General features: G+C 47.8%; 8 protein-coding genes across 8 annotated transcripts; 2 read left to right on the top strand and 6 right to left on the bottom strand.

Annotated features, from left to right (window-relative positions):
* Positions 1–5: 5 nt before the first annotated feature.
* ONS95_012303 (uncharacterized protein) lies at positions 6–2,578 on the bottom strand. The gene is made up of 3 exons (XM_058505928.1): positions 2,450–2,578; positions 994–2,385; positions 6–944 (listed from the first exon to the last, which is right to left on the bottom strand). The coding sequence occupies exons 2-3, from the start codon at positions 1,425–1,427 to the stop codon at positions 266–268; spliced, it is 1,113 nt and encodes a 370-aa protein (XP_058358451.1). The 5' UTR covers positions 1,428–2,385; positions 2,450–2,578; the 3' UTR covers positions 6–265.
* Positions 2,579–2,645: 67 nt separating this feature from the next.
* Positions 2,646–5,696, top strand: ONS95_012302 (uncharacterized protein). The gene is made up of 9 exons (XM_058505927.1): positions 2,646–3,584; positions 3,630–3,650; positions 3,696–3,799; positions 3,854–4,024; positions 4,071–4,239; positions 4,294–4,332; positions 4,417–4,667; positions 4,750–4,978; positions 5,041–5,696. Exons 1-9 carry the CDS (start codon positions 2,933–2,935, stop codon positions 5,166–5,168), a joined length of 1,764 nt encoding a protein of 587 aa, XP_058358450.1. The 5' UTR covers positions 2,646–2,932; the 3' UTR covers positions 5,169–5,696.
* Positions 5,697–5,794: 98 nt separating this feature from the next.
* On the top strand, positions 5,795–7,414 carry ONS95_012301 (uncharacterized protein). The gene is made up of 3 exons (XM_058505926.1): positions 5,795–5,905; positions 5,959–7,068; positions 7,218–7,414. Exons 1-3 carry the CDS (start codon positions 5,803–5,805, stop codon positions 7,322–7,324), a joined length of 1,320 nt encoding a protein of 439 aa, XP_058358449.1. The 5' UTR covers positions 5,795–5,802; the 3' UTR covers positions 7,325–7,414.
* Positions 7,415–8,359: 945 nt separating this feature from the next.
* On the bottom strand, positions 8,360–9,166 carry ONS95_012300 (uncharacterized protein; the record flags this gene model as incomplete). The annotated part of the gene is made up of 1 exon (XM_058505925.1): positions 8,360–9,166. The coding sequence occupies one exon, from the start codon at positions 9,164–9,166 to the stop codon at positions 8,360–8,362; it is 807 nt and encodes a 268-aa protein (XP_058358448.1).
* A 2,223-nt stretch (positions 9,167–11,389) lies between these two features.
* On the bottom strand, positions 11,390–13,009 carry ONS95_012299 (uncharacterized protein; the record flags this gene model as incomplete). The annotated part of the gene is made up of 1 exon (XM_058505924.1): positions 11,390–13,009. One exon carries the CDS (start codon positions 13,007–13,009, stop codon positions 11,390–11,392), a length of 1,620 nt encoding a protein of 539 aa, XP_058358447.1.
* A 272-nt stretch (positions 13,010–13,281) lies between these two features.
* Positions 13,282–14,585, bottom strand: ONS95_012298 (uncharacterized protein; the record flags this gene model as incomplete). The annotated part of the gene is made up of 5 exons (XM_058505923.1): positions 13,282–13,787; positions 13,857–13,868; positions 13,984–14,123; positions 14,263–14,471; positions 14,529–14,585. The coding sequence occupies 5 exons, from the start codon at positions 14,583–14,585 to the stop codon at positions 13,282–13,284; spliced, it is 924 nt and encodes a 307-aa protein (XP_058358446.1).
* An 849-nt stretch (positions 14,586–15,434) lies between these two features.
* Positions 15,435–16,174, bottom strand: ONS95_012297 (uncharacterized protein; the record flags this gene model as incomplete). The annotated part of the gene is made up of 2 exons (XM_058505922.1): positions 15,435–15,449; positions 15,512–16,174. The coding sequence occupies 2 exons, from the start codon at positions 16,172–16,174 to the stop codon at positions 15,435–15,437; spliced, it is 678 nt and encodes a 225-aa protein (XP_058358445.1).
* Positions 16,175–16,390: 216 nt separating this feature from the next.
* On the bottom strand, positions 16,391–17,596 carry ONS95_012296 (uncharacterized protein; the record flags this gene model as incomplete). The annotated part of the gene is made up of 1 exon (XM_058505921.1): positions 16,391–17,596. The coding sequence occupies one exon, from the start codon at positions 17,594–17,596 to the stop codon at positions 16,391–16,393; it is 1,206 nt and encodes a 401-aa protein (XP_058358444.1).
* Between the last annotated feature and the right edge of the window lie 812 nt (positions 17,597–18,408).

The following is an 18,408-nucleotide window of genomic DNA, read 5'->3' as shown; positions in this document are numbered from 1 at the left end:
ACGGGCCGGCCAATACTTCCAAAAATGCTTGCCAAAGCACTCGATTCTTCGACTGGAGATAAGTACGGATACGATGCAAAGAGGTAGATGTTCAAAATTAGCTTGTATTAGACTATATAATGTCAGAATATAATATATGTACAGTAAATAAACGAACTAGTAGTCGTATGCTCAGTAACTCCCAAATTATGGTATCATAAATTTCCCACTATCGAAAAGTCATACGCCAGAATTCAACCCCAACACCGAACCCAAATAGCACAAATCATGTTCCAGTGTTCATATACAAGCAATCGCATAGTTGCGTTCCATCAGTAACGCTGAAATCACCTAAAGATTCTCCAGATGGACCAAGACACGTTGGTGTGCTAGGCCCGGCTGAAGCGACTTGCTCCACTTTGACAGCATAAGGCCACAAAGCGAACGCCGCGTTTGCGTCTGTTGACGCGTTGGTATCGTTGGTGCTAAATGTCTTCGGCATCTTGGTGTACAGATAGCCCTGGAATGTGGTAGAGTTGAAAGAGCATGTGCTCGCCACATTCTCGCTGCCTAATTGAGCAACCGGTTTGGTCGGCTTGTCCATAATTGTTTGAAAGAAATAGTGCTCGTCATCAGCTCCGGCATTCATGAGCGAGAGAGAAGCGTTGTTGAACACAATTGAGAAATAGTTTTCGGTTGAGGATATCGTGTAGTTGTTGCTTCCTTTTGAGGGAGTTATGATCCAATCGAAGGTGGCCGTGGATTGAGTAGGACTAGATGCGTAGGTGAAGAATGGGTAACACCTCCAAGTAGCTGGATTGGAGGTGCAATTTGTAGAGATCGTGTTGAGGTAAGTATCAAATCTATAGGAGCCAGCTGGAAATGTGGCATTGGGTGCTGGATCGGTCGGAGGATTCACAATCCCTGACGCGCCCCCCGTTGGACTGGTGCTGCCATTACTTTCCCTGTTCCTGTCAGCAAGTTAACATAACATGAATGGTAGGTGTTCCTTACGCTGAAGATCCTTTGTGCCTGTTTCGTAAACCTACAACTAAACCTACCACCAACCCAACTATACACAATATGATGACTACAGCAATTATGGCCAGCCTCTTCCATCCGCCTCTCTTCGCAATATGCTTATTATTCCCCAATCCCCTCCTCAGGTCCGACAATTTCTCTCCCTTCGGACCTTGCACCTCCTTAATCGTATCAAAATGGGTGTACGGCGGAGGGCTACCATCGTAATTCAAGGCTGGCGGAGCTCCCAGAGCGAAATTCTTGTGCGCCGGACGATTCCAGGCTCGCGGAGGGACAGGAGGAGCATGTCGAGGTTCGAGGAAGGATACACCGTCTTCCGAGATGGCGGGCAATGAGCCCGTTGATTGAGGTTCTCGTCGATGCATGCTGCCGACTGGCGTCGAGCGCATTGTGAAGATGAAAGCCATCTTGTAGAAAGGCCCGAGGAGAAGGTTCAGACCAGCCGTCACCAAAGCTCAAGCAGCATCGGGCAGTTTCAGCGCATGCGTGACGTGAGGGGGAGGATATCGCGGTGATAGGACGGCGAGGGGATCGCTGGGTGATTAGATGAAAGCTACTGGGACTGGGACTGGGACTGCAGATCTGACGCGGGATGGAAAAGGAGATCTTGGGAGACGAGAAGTTGCACTGCAAGTGCGCAGGACAGAGTAGATGCAGTACAAATGACGAGAATGAGACAACGACGACAACGATGAGGTGGGTTGACCGGCCGGAACAAGCTTGATTCATACAGTACAGTACTTCGAATTCATGGTCTGTATGACATTGACATGGCTACGGAACTTGTGCGCCACGCCCCCGAGTCATCGTTGACCTACCGTTGCGTTGCCTGCGTTGCCAGCGTTGCCAGCGTTGGTCTGCTGGACTGGCTGGCTGGCTGGCTGGTTAGCTCCCACAGAGCTGAGCTGAGCTGAGCTGAGCTGCACTGAGTTGCACTTGTGGTGTTGATGCTTGATGGGATGTTTGCTGGATGGACGAGAGGGGAAAGGAGAATTTGGCGGGGACGTCCTGATTCGCCAATGCCTGACTAAGCTTTGTCGCTGTCCAATAGCGCGGCCGGATACGGCTAGGCCAGCAGATCATAAGTCGATCGGGGTAAGTTCCGATCGGGATGTGGAGTCTCCGATGCAACCGGGCTCGGGCTCGGGCTCTGAGGCGAGGGTGCTCAGGTGCTCAGGTCCCGTCTGCTTTCAGGATCCCCACCCCATCCCCATCCCCATCCCCATCCCCATCCCCCATCCACGGTCTAGGTGCGGTCTTCGATTGACTACTGCCTGATCCGGATGAAAGTGAAGATATAAATGTCCTCCAGGTGAAGTGAACCCTCCACTCCACTCTCCTCTCCTTATCCTCACTGGCACTGGCCTTCTGAGTCAACGAATCTGCTCGAAACCAAGGAGCACGTGCAACTAAGCCATGCCTTGCCTACCTATTCTTCATTGATGGCAGGCTGCGCCGACCTGACCTGCCTCTGAGGATACCTAGGTATATTGTAAATTAACTGTCAGTTGCTTGTTCCATTTCCCGGTGGCTGGTATTATTATTGAGGTGAAGCCCGCGTATGAACTTATTCATGCGTCAGGTTTGCTTGGCACTTTTGCCTTCCGTGAAGACAGATGCAAATATTTCCAAATACCGGAAATCCCTGTGCTCCCGGCAATCCCTACCTACTGTATGCTATGCTATGCCATGCCTGCCAGCGAGCCCCTCCTCCCCGACGCGTTGCGTTGCGTTGCGTCGGCTCCCCACAGCTCCCCAAATGGGGTGGTGAAGTGATTTATAATTCAGACATTCTACAAAGCACATCCCTTTTGCTACTTTGCACTGTCTACCTTGTAAATATCTTTGTACATTTTCGTTGCGTTGGCTCGTGGTTTTAATTCTGCCGGTCCATACCTTAGCCAGCCCAGCCATGAGCTCACTGACCGAATCCCCCTGTTCGCTTCCAACTCTGCCCATACCGGCTGACACGGATGCAGCTACAATCGCATCTGACTTCTCAAAGAATCTCTTCAGCTTGCAAGGTCATCATTTCGTCGAAGATGCTGTGTGGCGAGACATATTCGCATTGACGGGGACATTGCGAACCTTCTACTCCGCATCATCGATTTCTATTGCGTGGCACGAGACGACCAAGAGAGCCAATGCAGGGTCGTTCATACTCGACCCAGCTTCTGCTCGTATCATCCGCTTGCCTCAAGGGTCATCATGGATCGAAGCAAGCTTTGCTTTCGAGACGAATGCTACTCCTCGGACAAAATGTACGGGAATCATGAGTTTGGTGCCTGGATCGGATGGAAAGTGGCGAATTTGGGTGTTGAGGAGTATTTTAGAACAGTTAAAGTCGGCAGGTGATGTGGATGTCCTCGACCCTGCAATCAATGTGAACGGAAAGGCGAATGAGTACCCAGAGCAGACTCATTTCGATTGTGTGATTATTGGTGGTGGTCAAGCTGGGTTGGGCACTGCGGGGCGAATGAAAGCGCTTGGCATATCCTATGTTGTGCTGGACAAACAACAGAATATTGGAGACAATTGGAAGATGAGATATGTTTCAGCGAGATGTGAGTTGCGCTGGCAATCTTCATCCGCTTTACTAACCCAAATAGTGCACACTGCTAGGGAATATGGTGAGTGCTGATGTGCAAGTGGAGCAGGAAATCTGACATCTTAAGCTCATCTACCGTTTGAACGAACTTTTCCATCTCGCTACCAAGAATTTCTGTCCAGGGATGATTTGGTCGAGGGCTACAGAAACTGGGCCGACAAATTCAATATTGTATGTTCTCTACCCACCTCTAAACGCACGGCAGGGACTAAGTCACACCCACAGAATATCTGGCTAGGCACTAAGCCTATATCAGGGACATGGGATTCAAGCCAAGAACGGTGGACTCTGATACTTCAACGTCATGGAAAGGAGATGTCCATTACATGCTCCTACATTGTGGTCGCTGGTGGGGCTGGAGGTCAAGTTCTAAAGATGCCTAGCTACCCAGGTCGAGTAAGTCATGAGATCACGTGTAAAGTCCGGGTTAATCAAATTATAGGAAGTCTTCGAAGGGCTTGTACTTCACTCAGTAGAATACAAAGATGCATCTAAGTGGAAGGGCAAACACGGTATCGTTATAGGGACAGCAAATACAGCTCACGATGTAGCTGTCGACATGGTTGAAGCAGGATTGTCCTCTGTTACCATGATCCAGAGATCAAAGACATGTCCGAAACACCCCAGATACCTTCCACACCCTAGGCTCGACTGACCAAACCCAGACGTTCTTCCCATCGAACACTACCTGAAAATCTCAAAATGTACTTTGGCCCCTATTCATTGCTTCCACCTCCACTTCTCCCTCCTTTCACACTTAGAGCCATGCCCTATTAACTTCTATCTAGTAACCTACAACGCCACCATCCCAACTGCAATAGCTGATCGCTCCTCACAAACCCAACCCATCGCCATTCTCGACCTCATAAGCCAAGTCGCACTCCACACATCCGCACGCCAGGAACCTGAGCGTTTCGACGCCTTAGAAAGAGCCGGCTTCAAGTTAGATCGATGGGGTAGCATACAGCAATGTTTATACGCCCGAGCTGGTGGGCATTATATCGATGTTGGGGGCTCGGAGATGATTGCGAAAGGCCTCGTGTGTTACCCGTTTTCTTGGCCTCGCTTAACCAATTGCAGGTATGCAGGTGACTAGTCTAGAAAGCTGACTATGACAGCAGATCAGAATGAAATCCGATGCTCTTCCCTGTCGATATCTCAAGAATGGACTTGAATTCAACGACGGCACGCATCTCAATGCTGACGTAATCGTGTTTGCAACCGGCTTTGACGTCAACATGCGCTATCTTGTGAAAGAAATCTTTGGCGATGATGTTGCGGAATTGATGGGTGACTATTGGGGTTTGGACCGAGAAGGAGAGTTGAAAGGGGCTTTCAGACCTTGTGGTCGTGAGTTAATTGCCTCTCCTTAGTCCGTGACAAGCTTTCTTCTGTTCTGACGATATCGACAGATCCGGCGATGTGGTATCATGGCGGCACGATTGGGCATGCGAGGTATTACTCAAGATTTTTGGCGCTCCAGATTAAGGCAAAATCATTGGGGATGCCCTTGCCGCTTTATGAAAGGAGATTTGATTAGTCTCCAGTAAGTCTCGCCAGAACGTTTAACAATGTCTGCTCCGAACGCCCTGCTCTTAATGAGGCTGTTTGCTCCTAGATATTTCTTACTATGTCCACGGAGAAATCGAAGATGTATATAGTGGAAGCTGTGGGGACCCCAAATCTACGACTTGGAATGCTTTTCATTGTTCTCACTCAATGTAAAATATCAATATTGTATGGTCCTTGTGGAATGAGAGTATAAAGAGCTCCCTCCGAAACTATCAGAAGCCGCCCGCTCAATGCAGCAGAAGACGATTAGTTGACACGAAAACGGACATTCCCGGTAAGGAAAGGCTATAAGATCTTGGTATATTAAAAGGACATTTTGCTCGTTGGTTCTCCATTCATGACCACTGTCAAGTCTTCTATCTTAATGTCAAGCGAGCCTTCGAGTTCAGTACAAATTTGTAGAGTCGAGCGTTTCTACAGATTGTTCCTGTACCAGCTTTTTCCCGGTTCAGAGCAACTTCGTATTGATAGGAACAAAATTCAAACCTCAACAGCCTGTCTATCGTCCTATCGTCCACGTCATAAAATCTACTTCCTGCCTCATCATACAGGGGCTCATCCGTGATTGGGCAAAGAATCGCTTCATCTGAGCCAAGATCACAATGGGTCTCCTTAATTTGTCGATTGAGCTGCTGATGACAGTCCTGGAGCACACGGTTCAGCTTGTCGGCTTGACAAATGCAGTCAGACTAAGGCTTGTTTGCAGTGCATACCTCTTGGTACCTCTTCGGAGCCCAGCGTGACTAATTGGAGAGTAGAAACCTTTGACCGTGAAATCCCGGTCGCCATGTGTAACACACGGTTACTCGAGAGTGGGCACCCGCGCACAGTATTGTTCCCAAGCAATTCTTGGCTTGTCCAGGAACACATATTCAGAGAGACTTGGGGCAAGCGCCAGAGAAACAACAACCTCCCAGCAGCTCTTTTCCTGGCCGCCGAGACGCTCACCCCGAAGGCTTGCAAAAATCCCAAAAGCGAACAAGAGCAGCTTATCCGCAAATTATGCAGAGCTGCTGTTTTGAATCTCCATACGTTGGAAGTTCTCTCATATCTCAAGCCCGGAGCCGAACAAAAAGAGGCAAAGCTCAGGCACCACAGTAGTAACAATCATGTTGCTTCAGCCGCTGCTTATCTTGGAGATTTCAATTACTTCAAGGATCTTATTGGTCAAAACCAGGAGATTGACTCTGCAGAGAGTAATTACTTCGGTAATCCACTGCGGTGTGCTATTTTGCAGGGGCATTTTGATCTCGTTAAGTTCATGCTTGATCACAATGTCGACGTCAATTATCCTGCACTAGGAAAAGGGCTTGGCTCAACTGCCTTATGTGTTGCAGCTTCTACAGGACGGCAAGACTGTGTCGAATTACTTTTGGATCCTAAGTATAATTGCGATACATCTACCCTGATCCTCAAGTATGCAATACTTGGCGCAGCATCTGCAGGCCATCTGGAGATTGTTAAAATTCTCTTGAGGCGATCTGACGAAGACCCAAAGCCTGTATCTCTGAACAGGATTCTGTGGGAAGGATGCCGATGTGGTCAAGAAAATATCGTCCAATTTGCATTGCAACTTGGAGCAGACCCTAACAAGAAAGAAGAGGCATGCGGAGGATTGCCTTTGAAGGCTGCTTTGCGTCGAAACCGTGCCGATGTGACCAAAACACTTCTCAAAAACGGCGCAGTTCTGCAAGATTTTGATATTTTGTATGCAAATAGGCCCGGGTTATCCGACAACACTGTCCGTGTGCTTTACGAATTTGCGGAGCCTGAGCATCTAATTCGAGAGGTGAAGTATCTTGAGCGCAGTGCGCAACAAGAAGTAGAAAATGAAGAATATTGGAGGAGAAGTGTAAAATTACTTGAATGTAAGTTCCAAAACCAATTCCAAGGGTGGGCAGTACATTATACCTGTGGAATTTCCAACCGAGACGGTTCTGCCAGTCTCAAAATCGACTCTCCGTACCACGTGAGCGTTTCAGATACACCTCATTATATGCTGACGTTTAATGGCTAGATCATCGAAGAATTGTCCAGGAAAGCGGTGGCAAGCTGAAGTGGTACTTTTCTTTTAAGAACACGAATGTCGCTGAAATAGAAGGCGTCACCGCGGGCAGTGTATAGCCACGGAGACTAGCTCCCAGTCGTTGAGTCGAATGATTAAAGTTCCATATTTCCTCCTATCTCTTTCTTTTCCTACTGGTTCATTGCTTGGGAAATATGGGTTTCTAGACACTGAGTACGTTCGACGGAGGTATCCTGTGATCTGACTTCAACGGAGAGAAAAATGACTTCAGTTGCATAATTGATTCTTGTAACCCAGCTCGCTTTTGTACTCGAAATGAAATTGAGGCCACGAAACCTCTTGTCATCTCCCGCTGGATACGATTCAATAGTCATGAGGCCACAAGGCAAATACGCACCTATTCTAACCCTTGAGCAAACTCCTGGCTCAGGCACTTATGCCAGCAACGCACTTCTTACCATATTTAGATTAATTCAAACGCTACTAGATAGGTTTTATTACGCTTTTAGGATCTGAACATTATAAAGGAGCTGAGACTTAGATGTACCTAGGTAATTTCGCAAAGTACTAATTACTTGTAAACACTACCTACTTTTGATTTTCTCCAAGTCAGGTGTTTAGCGAGTATTAAAGCAGCAGAGTGACTTTTGGTGTGACTATCCCTAATCCGTGTGCGTGCCTCATAGCCTCATGACCGCTTGCTTAAACGATTCACTCCCGCTCTGCACGGATCATATTTAGTGAAGAGGGAGCGGGTGGTTGGTGGATAACCGATAGAGAAGAGGTTGATGTGAACACAAATCAATTGGTCAGCTTCAGCTTGTCATAGCCACAGAATACGCGTCAAGAAGGAAGTGTTATGGACAGACACAGACACAAGTGTGGTACTAAAATCTTGTACGATTCGCAGGCAGCATTTGCCAACAGTAAGTACTCTAGGCATGACACTGAGCAATAGATTGCTTCCCTCTGAGTATCATTTCCCCTCTGAGTATCATTTCCCCTCTGAGTACACTTCCTTCTCCCAGATTGCTTCTTCGGATCACATCATTTCTCCTCTCATGTACGCTTCCTCCATGTCAACTCTCAGATTGCTTCCTCAGAGTATCATTTCCCCTCTACGTACGCTTCCTTCACTCCAATTCCCAAATCAACACCGGATCGAGTGATTCAACACAGGAATCCCAAGTATGAACCGCTGCAATCCTCCTCTCTTTCATCTCAGTGTGATGATCGGTAAGCATTCGGAAGACTAGCTTTCCGACTTTGGTGCCTGCCAAGGCAAAGAAACCCTGCGATTCCGCATTATCCTGAGCAGCAGCACGAAAAGTGATTTGCGGGCCTGACATTGGAGTGTTTTTGATTGTGGCACGGGCGTCTTTGATCGTTTGTCGTGCGGCATCGTTCTGAATCTGAGCAATGACAACATATCGAAGGTCTCCGACGTTGTCTCCGCTGAAATGTTTCCAGCCATGGAAAGCAAACTCGGAATGAAAGATCTTGTTCTCTCCTTCAAATTGTGCTCCCAATCCATCCTTAAAGATGTCCGTGATCACCATGGACTGTTGTTCTTTGCTGTGATAGACGACATTGCCTGGATGATCTAGATCAACATCCTTGCCAATGATCTGTCTGAGCATCCATTCATTGTTGTTCCTCAATCCCATCGCCATGAAGGGAACTTTGAGATTTTTACCGACTTTGAGATGGTCGCCCAAAAACGGGTCCGCGGGTTCGTCAGATGTGAAGTAAGAATCGTGCTTGGTTGTGTAGCCGTAGTCTTTATCTGGCCCAGTGGCAACCAAGAGAAGATTATGCAGTTCCTGGCCTTTCTGTGCGAACTCCTGGTATGAAGGACGAGCAACAGGTGGGGTTCCAGGGCTTGAAGCCGGGGTAGCGGATGATGAGCTGCCAAAGTTAGGCTGAGAGGTATCAGCCATGAGTGGTGACTTGGACTGCTGGGGACAGCACCCGAGGAGTCTTGAACCCCAGTTGTTGTTCGAAAGTGGAAACGCTTTCGTCGAGAGCCTCAAGAATACGAAGTTTTGGCAACGAGGGGACTTGTTGATTTGGGAGGAGCTTCGGTGATTTGGCGTTTGCGTGCTGTTGTGTGCCGCTGATCGAAGGTAGTAAGAGGGTTTGGACCGGAAGGATGGAAGTTCTTCATCTCAAATTGCCTAGGACGATTTCTGGATGAATATATATCCAAATCTTGCGTCTCTTTGTTGTACCGTAGCGATCTAGGTCTTTCTAATGTCTCGCGAGAGAACAGACATCTCACTGTCTCAAGTTTGCTCAAAGTGGCTTCTACCTGCTCCAGCAGGCTTTGTTTTACCTCCGCAAAGAAAGAAAATGTCTTAAAGCGACGTTTCAACTTATGTTTGTCCTTTCGCGATTCTTACTCCACATATGAACAATCACGAGCATTCGGTACGATGCAGATCGAAATGGATCAAAAGACTTTCGCCTTCTCCAACATTTCTGAGCTTCTGCAGCTTGAGCTGCAAGCAAGAGGCGAAATTGACTTGTTCTCCAAATGAAAGAGAAGAAAGACAGTTTCTCTGGCTGTCTTACAAGAAATATCATGATGGAACCACAACAGACTACTGATTTTGGATTGAACAGCCTTTCTTTGTGTTTCGTATCCCTTCAAGGCTGTACTGCCTGAAGCGTCGCGCTGATTAGCGAGAACTACAGGGGACCGAGCGCTTTAAAAATACTGAAAATTCGTGAGCCTCGCTTATTTAGCGATAGAAGGTAGTGACTGCTACAAGGATCTTTAGGCTGCGCGGCGAATCGCACTCCAAGGGATAAGGCAGATCACCATGAGCATCCACAGAGGTAATTTGAATCAAGGTCGTGTCAGATCTATCTCCTCCTTCATTGGACAATAAGAGGCCTCAGAAGTCAAACGTTTGAACTATACCAGAATCTTCTTGGAAACAAAGGGATTCCTCGCGGCCAAAAAGAGTCTCCTAGAAACTATGGAAGCCGGAGCAGGGAGAATGTCTCATGACCTTGCGCAGCTGGAACACCATAAAGCTTGAAAATTATGGAGTCATAAATCTTGATGCCAGATACACAAGACAATGGTCGCAGTCGCCAAATCATCTGTTTACCTGACTCTCAAAACATGGCTTCAACAAGATGCGAACATGGTTCATGTTTTTACTGTGTACAAGATTACCGAGAAGCTGTGGATACAGTCATATCATTCTCTTTCAGTCCTTCCTTGTATCTCCCAACCGCTTGTATCTTCCCACTCGGATGTCCCCAGATCCATGATCCGTCCCCTCCCATAATCTACTGCCGAGTCATTCACGGGCATTCCTCGATACCCGAAGCGACTCTGGATTCCCAAGAGCACTACCACGACGTCTTTGACATGAAGACATGGATCGAACAGATCGACCAATATGTCAGCTGTTAGTAGAAGAAATGTGCTAGACTGCAAAGGCAGCAAGGTACGTGATTGTCAGGATATGTATCTTGCGATCGTGGCTCCCAGCATGGAAATCTGGCAGCCTAAATTGACAAGCAGGCGCTTTATCGGAAGAGTAAGAAAAACAACCTTTGATATGGTCTTTTTATCTTTAAACCGAAGTCAAATAAATGTGGATGGATAGATTTCGCCGATGGCGCTGGATTCTGAGGAGAGTCTGTCTATTTCGAGAATCCAGCTTAGATCATGATGGCCATAGCAACCCAGATCTGTTCATACAAACTTCTTCCGTAAACCTTTTCTTACGATATGGTGAACTTATTGGTCACGATGTATGCTGGGAATCGGTGTGGTGGTGTTTGGAGACTTTGCAGCAAAGATATTTCACCGAAAAGGTACACAACATATGGCTTATGAATGATTGGTCAAGTAAAACCCTCCATTTCAAGATGGAGCTCAAGCATATGAAAAATTCATGTTCAGCGATCGGTAAAGAGCTGTGCACATATAGTGGCTTACCTCACAGAGACCGTCTTACCCTCTCGTAGGGAATGGTCAGGCGCCGCCAAGCCTGGTTAAGCGAGCCCCTTTTCCGTCAAAACATCCCTTTCGCTTAGGCCTGCCAGAAGGTCCAGAACACTGCTAGTGACCAACACCGAATTACTGCTAGCCAAAACCCTTCACATATATTACTATAGTCTATGCTATGATGCACATCAGTCTATTTCTCCATAGCAAAGAGCTCCAAAATTTTCTTCCTCCCAAACGCAGCCGCAATATCCAACGCACTTCTCCCTTTCCCATCCTCTTCCAACGGATCCACTCCCTTGCTTATCAACAGCCCAAACAATTTCGCACCATAAGTGCCATCTCTCGCATACCTCTCTTTAGCAATAACATGAAGCGCATTCTCTTCCTCACCATTCCTCGCACACCAATCCACCTTCTCTTGATTCTTCCCTCCAAAATACTCATCAAAATGCTCTACATGATAACAGACATCCTCGTATCTACTCCAAGGCGCAGCAGCAGTGAGGTATACGTGTAAAGGGGTATTTTCATTCCGATCCCGGACATTTATCGAACCACCTTCAGTAAGATATCGGTTCCAAACACGAAGAAGACCTGGGTGGTAGTCTGGATAAAAGGAAGGCTTCAAGTCGTGATAATTAGGCGAGCCTTCATCAATGAACTCCAGACATTGCGTGGCGATAACATGTAGCGCTGTGGCACCTGTTGGGTCGGGTTCATAGAGATCTGCTCCTAAATCGAGGAGGGCGTCGCAAATATTTGGGCGGAAGGTGAGCATGGCACGGTGGAACGGTGAGTAGCCTTGGTTATCTTTCCGGTGTATCAGAATTTCGGCTGCGGGAAGTTGTATGAAGTTTACGACAGTTTGCTCTTCGATTGTGGCGTTGTCGAGAAGATGGTGGAGGGCGTTTCGACCTTCGTTGTCAATTGCCACTGGATCTGCCCCAGCTTCGAGGAGTAACTGGAGTGGAGCAATGGCTTTGGGTAGCTCATTCAGCGACTTGTAGCCTGGGAGAAATCCAGTCCAATCGCACGCTGCGAGCAGTATCGTCCTTCCAGATTGATCTCTTGTAGTGAAGTCTATCTTCTCCTTGTATTCCAGAAAGGTGGCAATCACGTCGTAGTTTGCCTTGCGGAAAGCCTGATTTATCAAATTTTCATCATTCTCCAGTGGGGCATAAATATCAGCTCCCCTTTCGATCAGTAATTTCACAAATGATGCACCCCGTTGAGTAGCATTTTGGAGAAGCCACGGTCTGGTTTGCCGGCCAACAAATATCTTAACAACGTTGTCTTGATCCTTGCTGTTTGAATCAGCTCCAGCATCAAGCATCATCCTAAATGCATGAAGATTATTGACCTGAATTGCTGAGAACATAGGTGAGACTTTCCCGGCTGAGACGTCCGCTCCTTTCTCCATCAATATTTCCATGACTTCGGGACAGGTGACAGCTTTATGAATACAGGTTAATCCTTGAGCGTCCATAAAATTTGGATCAGCTCCCAAATCAAGAAGTAGACGAGCACAGTCGGCTTTCCACCACTCTCCATAAGTGGGGGAGTTGAGAAGGCGGGTACTGGATATATGTAATGGTGATTCGCCATTCTCGTTTATAGCGTCAATGTTTGCCCCTCGTTGGCCCAAGAACCCAATAGCTTCAAGAGACCAGAAACTCTTCCCTTTGGCAAGAACATGAAGTGCTGTGCCACCTTTGGTCAAACCTTGTGATCCAAATCCCGACGGAGAGACCATTCTACGAGCATTCACGTCGACTCCACATGTATCGACGAGTACATGCAGCATCTCCATGCTGGGTAGTTGCCGTTGGACCGCTATGTGCAGTGAGGGGGCCATTCGATTCGTCAAGTACCGTTGCACTCCGGCATCCGGTTCAGCGTCGATTCGCGCCTACACTGCTTCAACATCGTCGTTAAGGCGGCAAATCTCCCCAGGGATGTAACGATGTCGGTAAATCCGTGATCAATGAGCGCATAAAGCAGCGATATTTCTGTGTCTACTTGCTCGTCAGGCTCAGCAGTGGTCCTTGTAACTCCGGCGATGTCTCCATTGTTTTGCGTTAACTAGTCAACAATACTCTGGGGGTGGAGCAGAGGAAGATAGCGCGCCGAGTTTTGAAGGAGATCTTGTCGAATGCTGCCTTTGAGATCCAGTGATTGAACTCCTGGCTGCTTCATGAGGGCCAGTTGGGTAAGAATACTAGGATCAAAGTCCAAGTATTCATTTTCTTTGATGGCTTCCAAGGTAAAATCAAGTTTCCGTGCCATCTCGGGATATCTACTCGTAAGCGCAACCGCCAACGGATAGGTGTCGTCCTCGTCAAGTGTCAAAGCATCCGCGCCTGCAGCGAGAAGTGCGGTCACGACCATTCCGATACGATTGATTTGCATATAATGCTTCCTGAAACCCGTTAAGTATGGCCTCCAGCGATCCTTGATGTTGAAATTGTAGTCCCCGACCACAGAGAAAATGTTCTGCTCCTTCCCATAATCTGCACAGCAGTGGAGTGGCGTCCGCTTCCTGTTGTCTTCTTGGTTGACTCGTGCACCAGCCGCTAGGAGAAGATATACTGATTCGGGTAACCAGAAGCACAAGCATCGTGCAGAGGGATCATTCCATTTTCATCTGCTTGATTTACCAAGCTTTGGGTCTATTCGTAGTTAGCCACAGCAAGAGTATGATTAGAGCTTTGGCATTTTCCTTATTGAGTAACAATCCTGGTACATTGCTATTCCTTGCTCGACAGGCAATGTGCAAAACATTACGTCCTTCTGCAGTAACAATATTCCACTTCGCGCCAGCATCAAGCAAGCGGATGACTTCCACTTCAGACCGTACGCAGGCTAGATGAAGAAGTGTCACGCCGTCAAAGTCCGGAATATTGACATCGAATGTCTCGTCAAGGCTATGGAGGTGTTAGACAACCTTTGGATTCCGAGAACAGCATTTAATCAACACTGAAGGAAGCTAGGAATTACAACAGAGTACTCGAAAGCCACCTTCCGAGCCAGGAATAACTTGCTACGAGGACAAGTGCGACTTACCTCTTGAAAAATTTCCACAACGGTACTTCACCGACATACTCAACATTTGTCGCTTCCATGCTGATGTGGGCAGGTGTTAGCCCTTTGTTGTTGGTAGCACTGGCGGGAATACCGCAGGAGAGGAGGTACTGGATAAACACCATTTCCGATTTGCCGGCATGATACTTTGGGGCAGCTTCATGAAGCAAGGTATTGCCATCGTAATCGACCTGAAGAAACTCAATTTAGCATACATTCTATACTTTTGTGGTGGGAAGAAACTTCACCTTCTTTGCATTCAGGCCCATGGTGACAAGATCTTGCAGTCTCTTAATTGACGGCATTTCGTGACCCTCAGCCACTAAGTGGTGCAAAACACCTCGGCCTCGCCGATCTGTGATATCCAATCTGGCACCACAGTGAATCAGGGCATCAAATGCTTGTTGAGAAGAGAAATTGGAGAGTAAGGGGGTTCTACCAAGGGTATCAACATCCTCGAGAGTTACACCTGTGGTGAGAAGCTCTTGGATAAATTGGACAGTCTCTGATATGTCTTCGCTTGCGGGCAGTGTCCAAATACAAAGTCTTCTTGCACTGATATCTGAAGTCGCTCCCAGCAGAAGTTTGAAAACTTCTAATCCGGGCCGTTCGAAAGTAGATGGTCTAAAGCGCTTATCCCTCTATCGTTCTTTACATCGCTTCGAGCCCCATTTGCGATTAGAAGACGAAGTATGTCGGGGTTGCAGTTGTGTGCAAGAGCTGTATGCAACACCGTATCTCCGTCTTTTCCAAGTTCCTGGACACTCGCGCCATATCTCAGTAGGAGCTCAAGGATACCGACATCGCTGCTGTGGCGGAGATAGGTATGCAGAATTGTATAGCCATTTCCAGTAGTCGCGGACGGATTGGCACCTACCTCAAGTACCATTCGGACAGTCCTTGGATCAGCCGTGTCCCTTGGGTGGAACACGCTCGAAAGGATGGTATCGTTTTGGCGATTTAGAGTTTCGAGATTATCATCAGATTGAATAAGGAGCTTTAAGATCTACTCGCCTATTATGCTGTACACGAATTCCATACCAGCAAGCAGAGCATGAAATGGTGTCTTTCCAAGTTTCACACCTTGCTGATACGGACTGAGTGGTCGCCAGCTGGAGTCGATACTGACGTCGGCGCCTTTGGTCAACAGTTGCTTAACACAGCCCAAACTACAACCGTTAGCAGATATGTAGAGAGCGGTGGCACCCCGGAACTTCGCATTCGGCCTTACATCTGAATTGTCGAGAATTATCCGCACAAGATCAGATTTCCCATGGAGACAGCACCGGCAAAGCAGTTCCTCTAAAGTTTCGCGTTTGAGATAGGGCAGCATCTCCAAGAGCGTGTTTCCATGCCCTTGCACGGAAACGTACTGAACCGCAGTCTCGCCCTTGGTCGATTTTTCTCCTCCTTTCAACCTTTTGTGTCTGTGATTCTCGCGCGTCTTGGGTGTATCCGGATCGACCCCAGCTTTCAGCAGAAGTCGTACAATTTCAAAATAATCCTTTCTGGCTGCTCCATGGATAGGCTTGCTACCCCGGTAGTCCTCAGAATTAGGTTCTGCATGGTTCTCTAGTAGCAAAGCAACCATGTTTATATGACCACGTCCACAAGCCCAATGCAACGGAGTTCTCTCGTCGCCATCTAGGTCATCTACACAGTATCCCTGGTCCAGGAGCAGCTGAGCATATTTGGTCATGCCTGCAAATGCGGCGATGTGAAGTGGAGAAGGCACCTTGAAAGCGAGAGGGTACGATATATCGGTCCATTCTAGTTCCACCCATTGTCTGAAGTATGGGTTGTCTGGGGTGATAAACTGAGCGACAGCTTGGAAAAAATTCAACATCATCGGTGTCGTAACGACTGCAGTGATATGCCCAATTCTTGACAGCATATTTTAGAAAAGGGTGATCAAGCTTCAAGCCCTGATAATGGGACAATTGACCTTGCCAATGAGTGCCTTGAGTACCACTTTCTGGTAATGCTCCGGCATTCATGTATCTTATACATAGAATGGCCAGAATTTTATGGATTTCCAGTGGGTCAAGGATAGGGAAACGATGGCCTTGGGGTCCTTTTGCCCCTGGTCATGCCTCTCTTTTCTCAGCAATTATTCTGTGAAGGAGCGATGGATGACCTGAATGGTCTCGTCCTCTAGAATCTGAAGGAGAGGGGAGCAAGCACTTCTCGTAATCGTCTTAGCAGTTGCTAGTTCGATACGGGGGAAGGCGCAGGTCAGCGCACTGGCAAGTTCATTCAACCGCAGAGCCCTGGAGGAATGATTGACTGCTTGGAGCAAGAAGACCTGTATGTTTTGATCAACCCTCAGAGCTTGCGTCTGCTTGAACAGCATGCTGTCATACATCTCTTCCAGACCTATGGGAAGCGTGTTGGCGAGTTGCTCGGTGTCCAAATTACCTGACTGAAGTGTGGGGATGACTTGGTCAATCAACAGTTTGGCATAGAGAAATAACCCTTTCGACCGTTCACAGATAATTGACGTGAGAGAATCTCGAAGTCGCGTCTGCTCATCTGATAGGACCGTTCTCAATTGGTGTGAGACGAAGACTGCGATGTCCTTGCCAACGAGGTCATCCTCCAGACTAATGTGAACAATAGATGCATCTTTCAGACCACTCTGCAAATATTGTTTAGATCTGCTAGTCATCGAGACTTTGAAGGAATCTGGACGGAACGTGGCCAGAGAGTTGAGTCGTTGAAGAAACCCATCCTTGGGTCCTAGTTCCATCTCGTCCAGGGCATCGATAACGCAATAGGCTTTTTCCACGGAGGACAGTCCAAGCAACATGTGCTCCCATAGATTCTCATCAGACATCTCTTCCATTCTAGCTCCATCTTTAAGTAAAGGGTAAAGCACACTTTGGAGTCGAGCGCTGTATGGAAGTAACTGTGCAAGAAAGTTGCGCACGAGATCACGTGGCTTTCGATTTGCTTCAACGATATGGCGAAAGAAGAAGAAAAGCACAGGAACATTCTCTGTAATTCTCAAGTACTCAATCATGGAAGCAGCCATAACAGATTTTCCTGCTCCAGGAACTCCTTTGATCCACAATGTCCCGTGAACATTGGATCCATGCCATTGCTGAAAACGTGATGCTTCACAGAGCCAGATTCCTGTTCCGGGTGCTTGTGACAGTAGATGGCGACGGAACTCACTTGAGTCCGCCAGATAGTCAGTAGGATGAAGCCATTGTTGGAGCTTGGATGTGTGGTCTGAGGTCAAAGTGGCAGGATCAGGATCAATCATCCCGACATCCTCAGGCCCGGAAGCAGGGTCGGACGTCGTGTCCGGCATTGTGCCCGAGCAAACCTTGGCCAAGCAATTACAATAGTATGCCACCTCAGGATCGACAATCTCGATTCTACCACAACACGGCTCTGTAAAAGCAACACCGCTTGATTGAAAACTTTGAGGCGAACGACGGTGTTGACTTGTGACTTAAAACGATGTAACTTGCTTGACGCGTCGCATTGCGGACTGAAGCATAGCCAGAATTACCTCGATTGCGGGAGGGAAATATTAGATGACATATCGTGTGTAATGATATGATAGGGAAGGGAATGGAAGGTGATGATGGTGACGGTGACGGTGACGGTGAGGTTGATGAAGGTTGCAGGACGTTGATGTTCACTAACCTGTGCTGTGCTGTGCTGTGCTGTGCTGTCGTGTCCATAGGCAACAGCCAACAAATTCAACAACCAACAAGCAGCCAACCTGAAGGCAAACAGCGCAAAAGAGGAGGAGGGAGGGGACGAGCGGAGCGGGAGTTGGAGAAGTGGAGACACACGTGATTCTGCCGACGCAGACGACCTCACGTCGAGGGCTCGGGCTGGGAGGGGAACATCACGAGGACGGGACAAGGACAATACCTACAGTACTAGGTAGGTAGGTACCTACCTACCTTACGGATGTAGGACAAAGACAAGGACAAGCATTCTGACAGGGGCTTGGCGGGCTTTGAAGGCTGGAACTTGGAAGACAAGCCTTCTGCCACTCTGCCATTCTGCCACTCTGCCAGTCGATCATCAACATCACATCCCTTGCCGTGCCGTGCCGTTCCCGACCATCCCGACTAAGGTAAAACATACTGTACTATAGATAATTTA

This window comes from Cadophora gregata (genome assembly GCF_030347475.1).
Source record: "Cadophora gregata isolate MNR1 chromosome Unknown scaffold_6, whole genome shotgun sequence".
Lineage (NCBI taxonomy): Eukaryota > Fungi > Ascomycota > Leotiomycetes > Helotiales > Ploettnerulaceae > Cadophora > Cadophora gregata.
The sequence above is the reverse complement of the archived record's forward strand: the minus strand, read 5'-3'. Positions and strand labels throughout refer to the sequence as shown.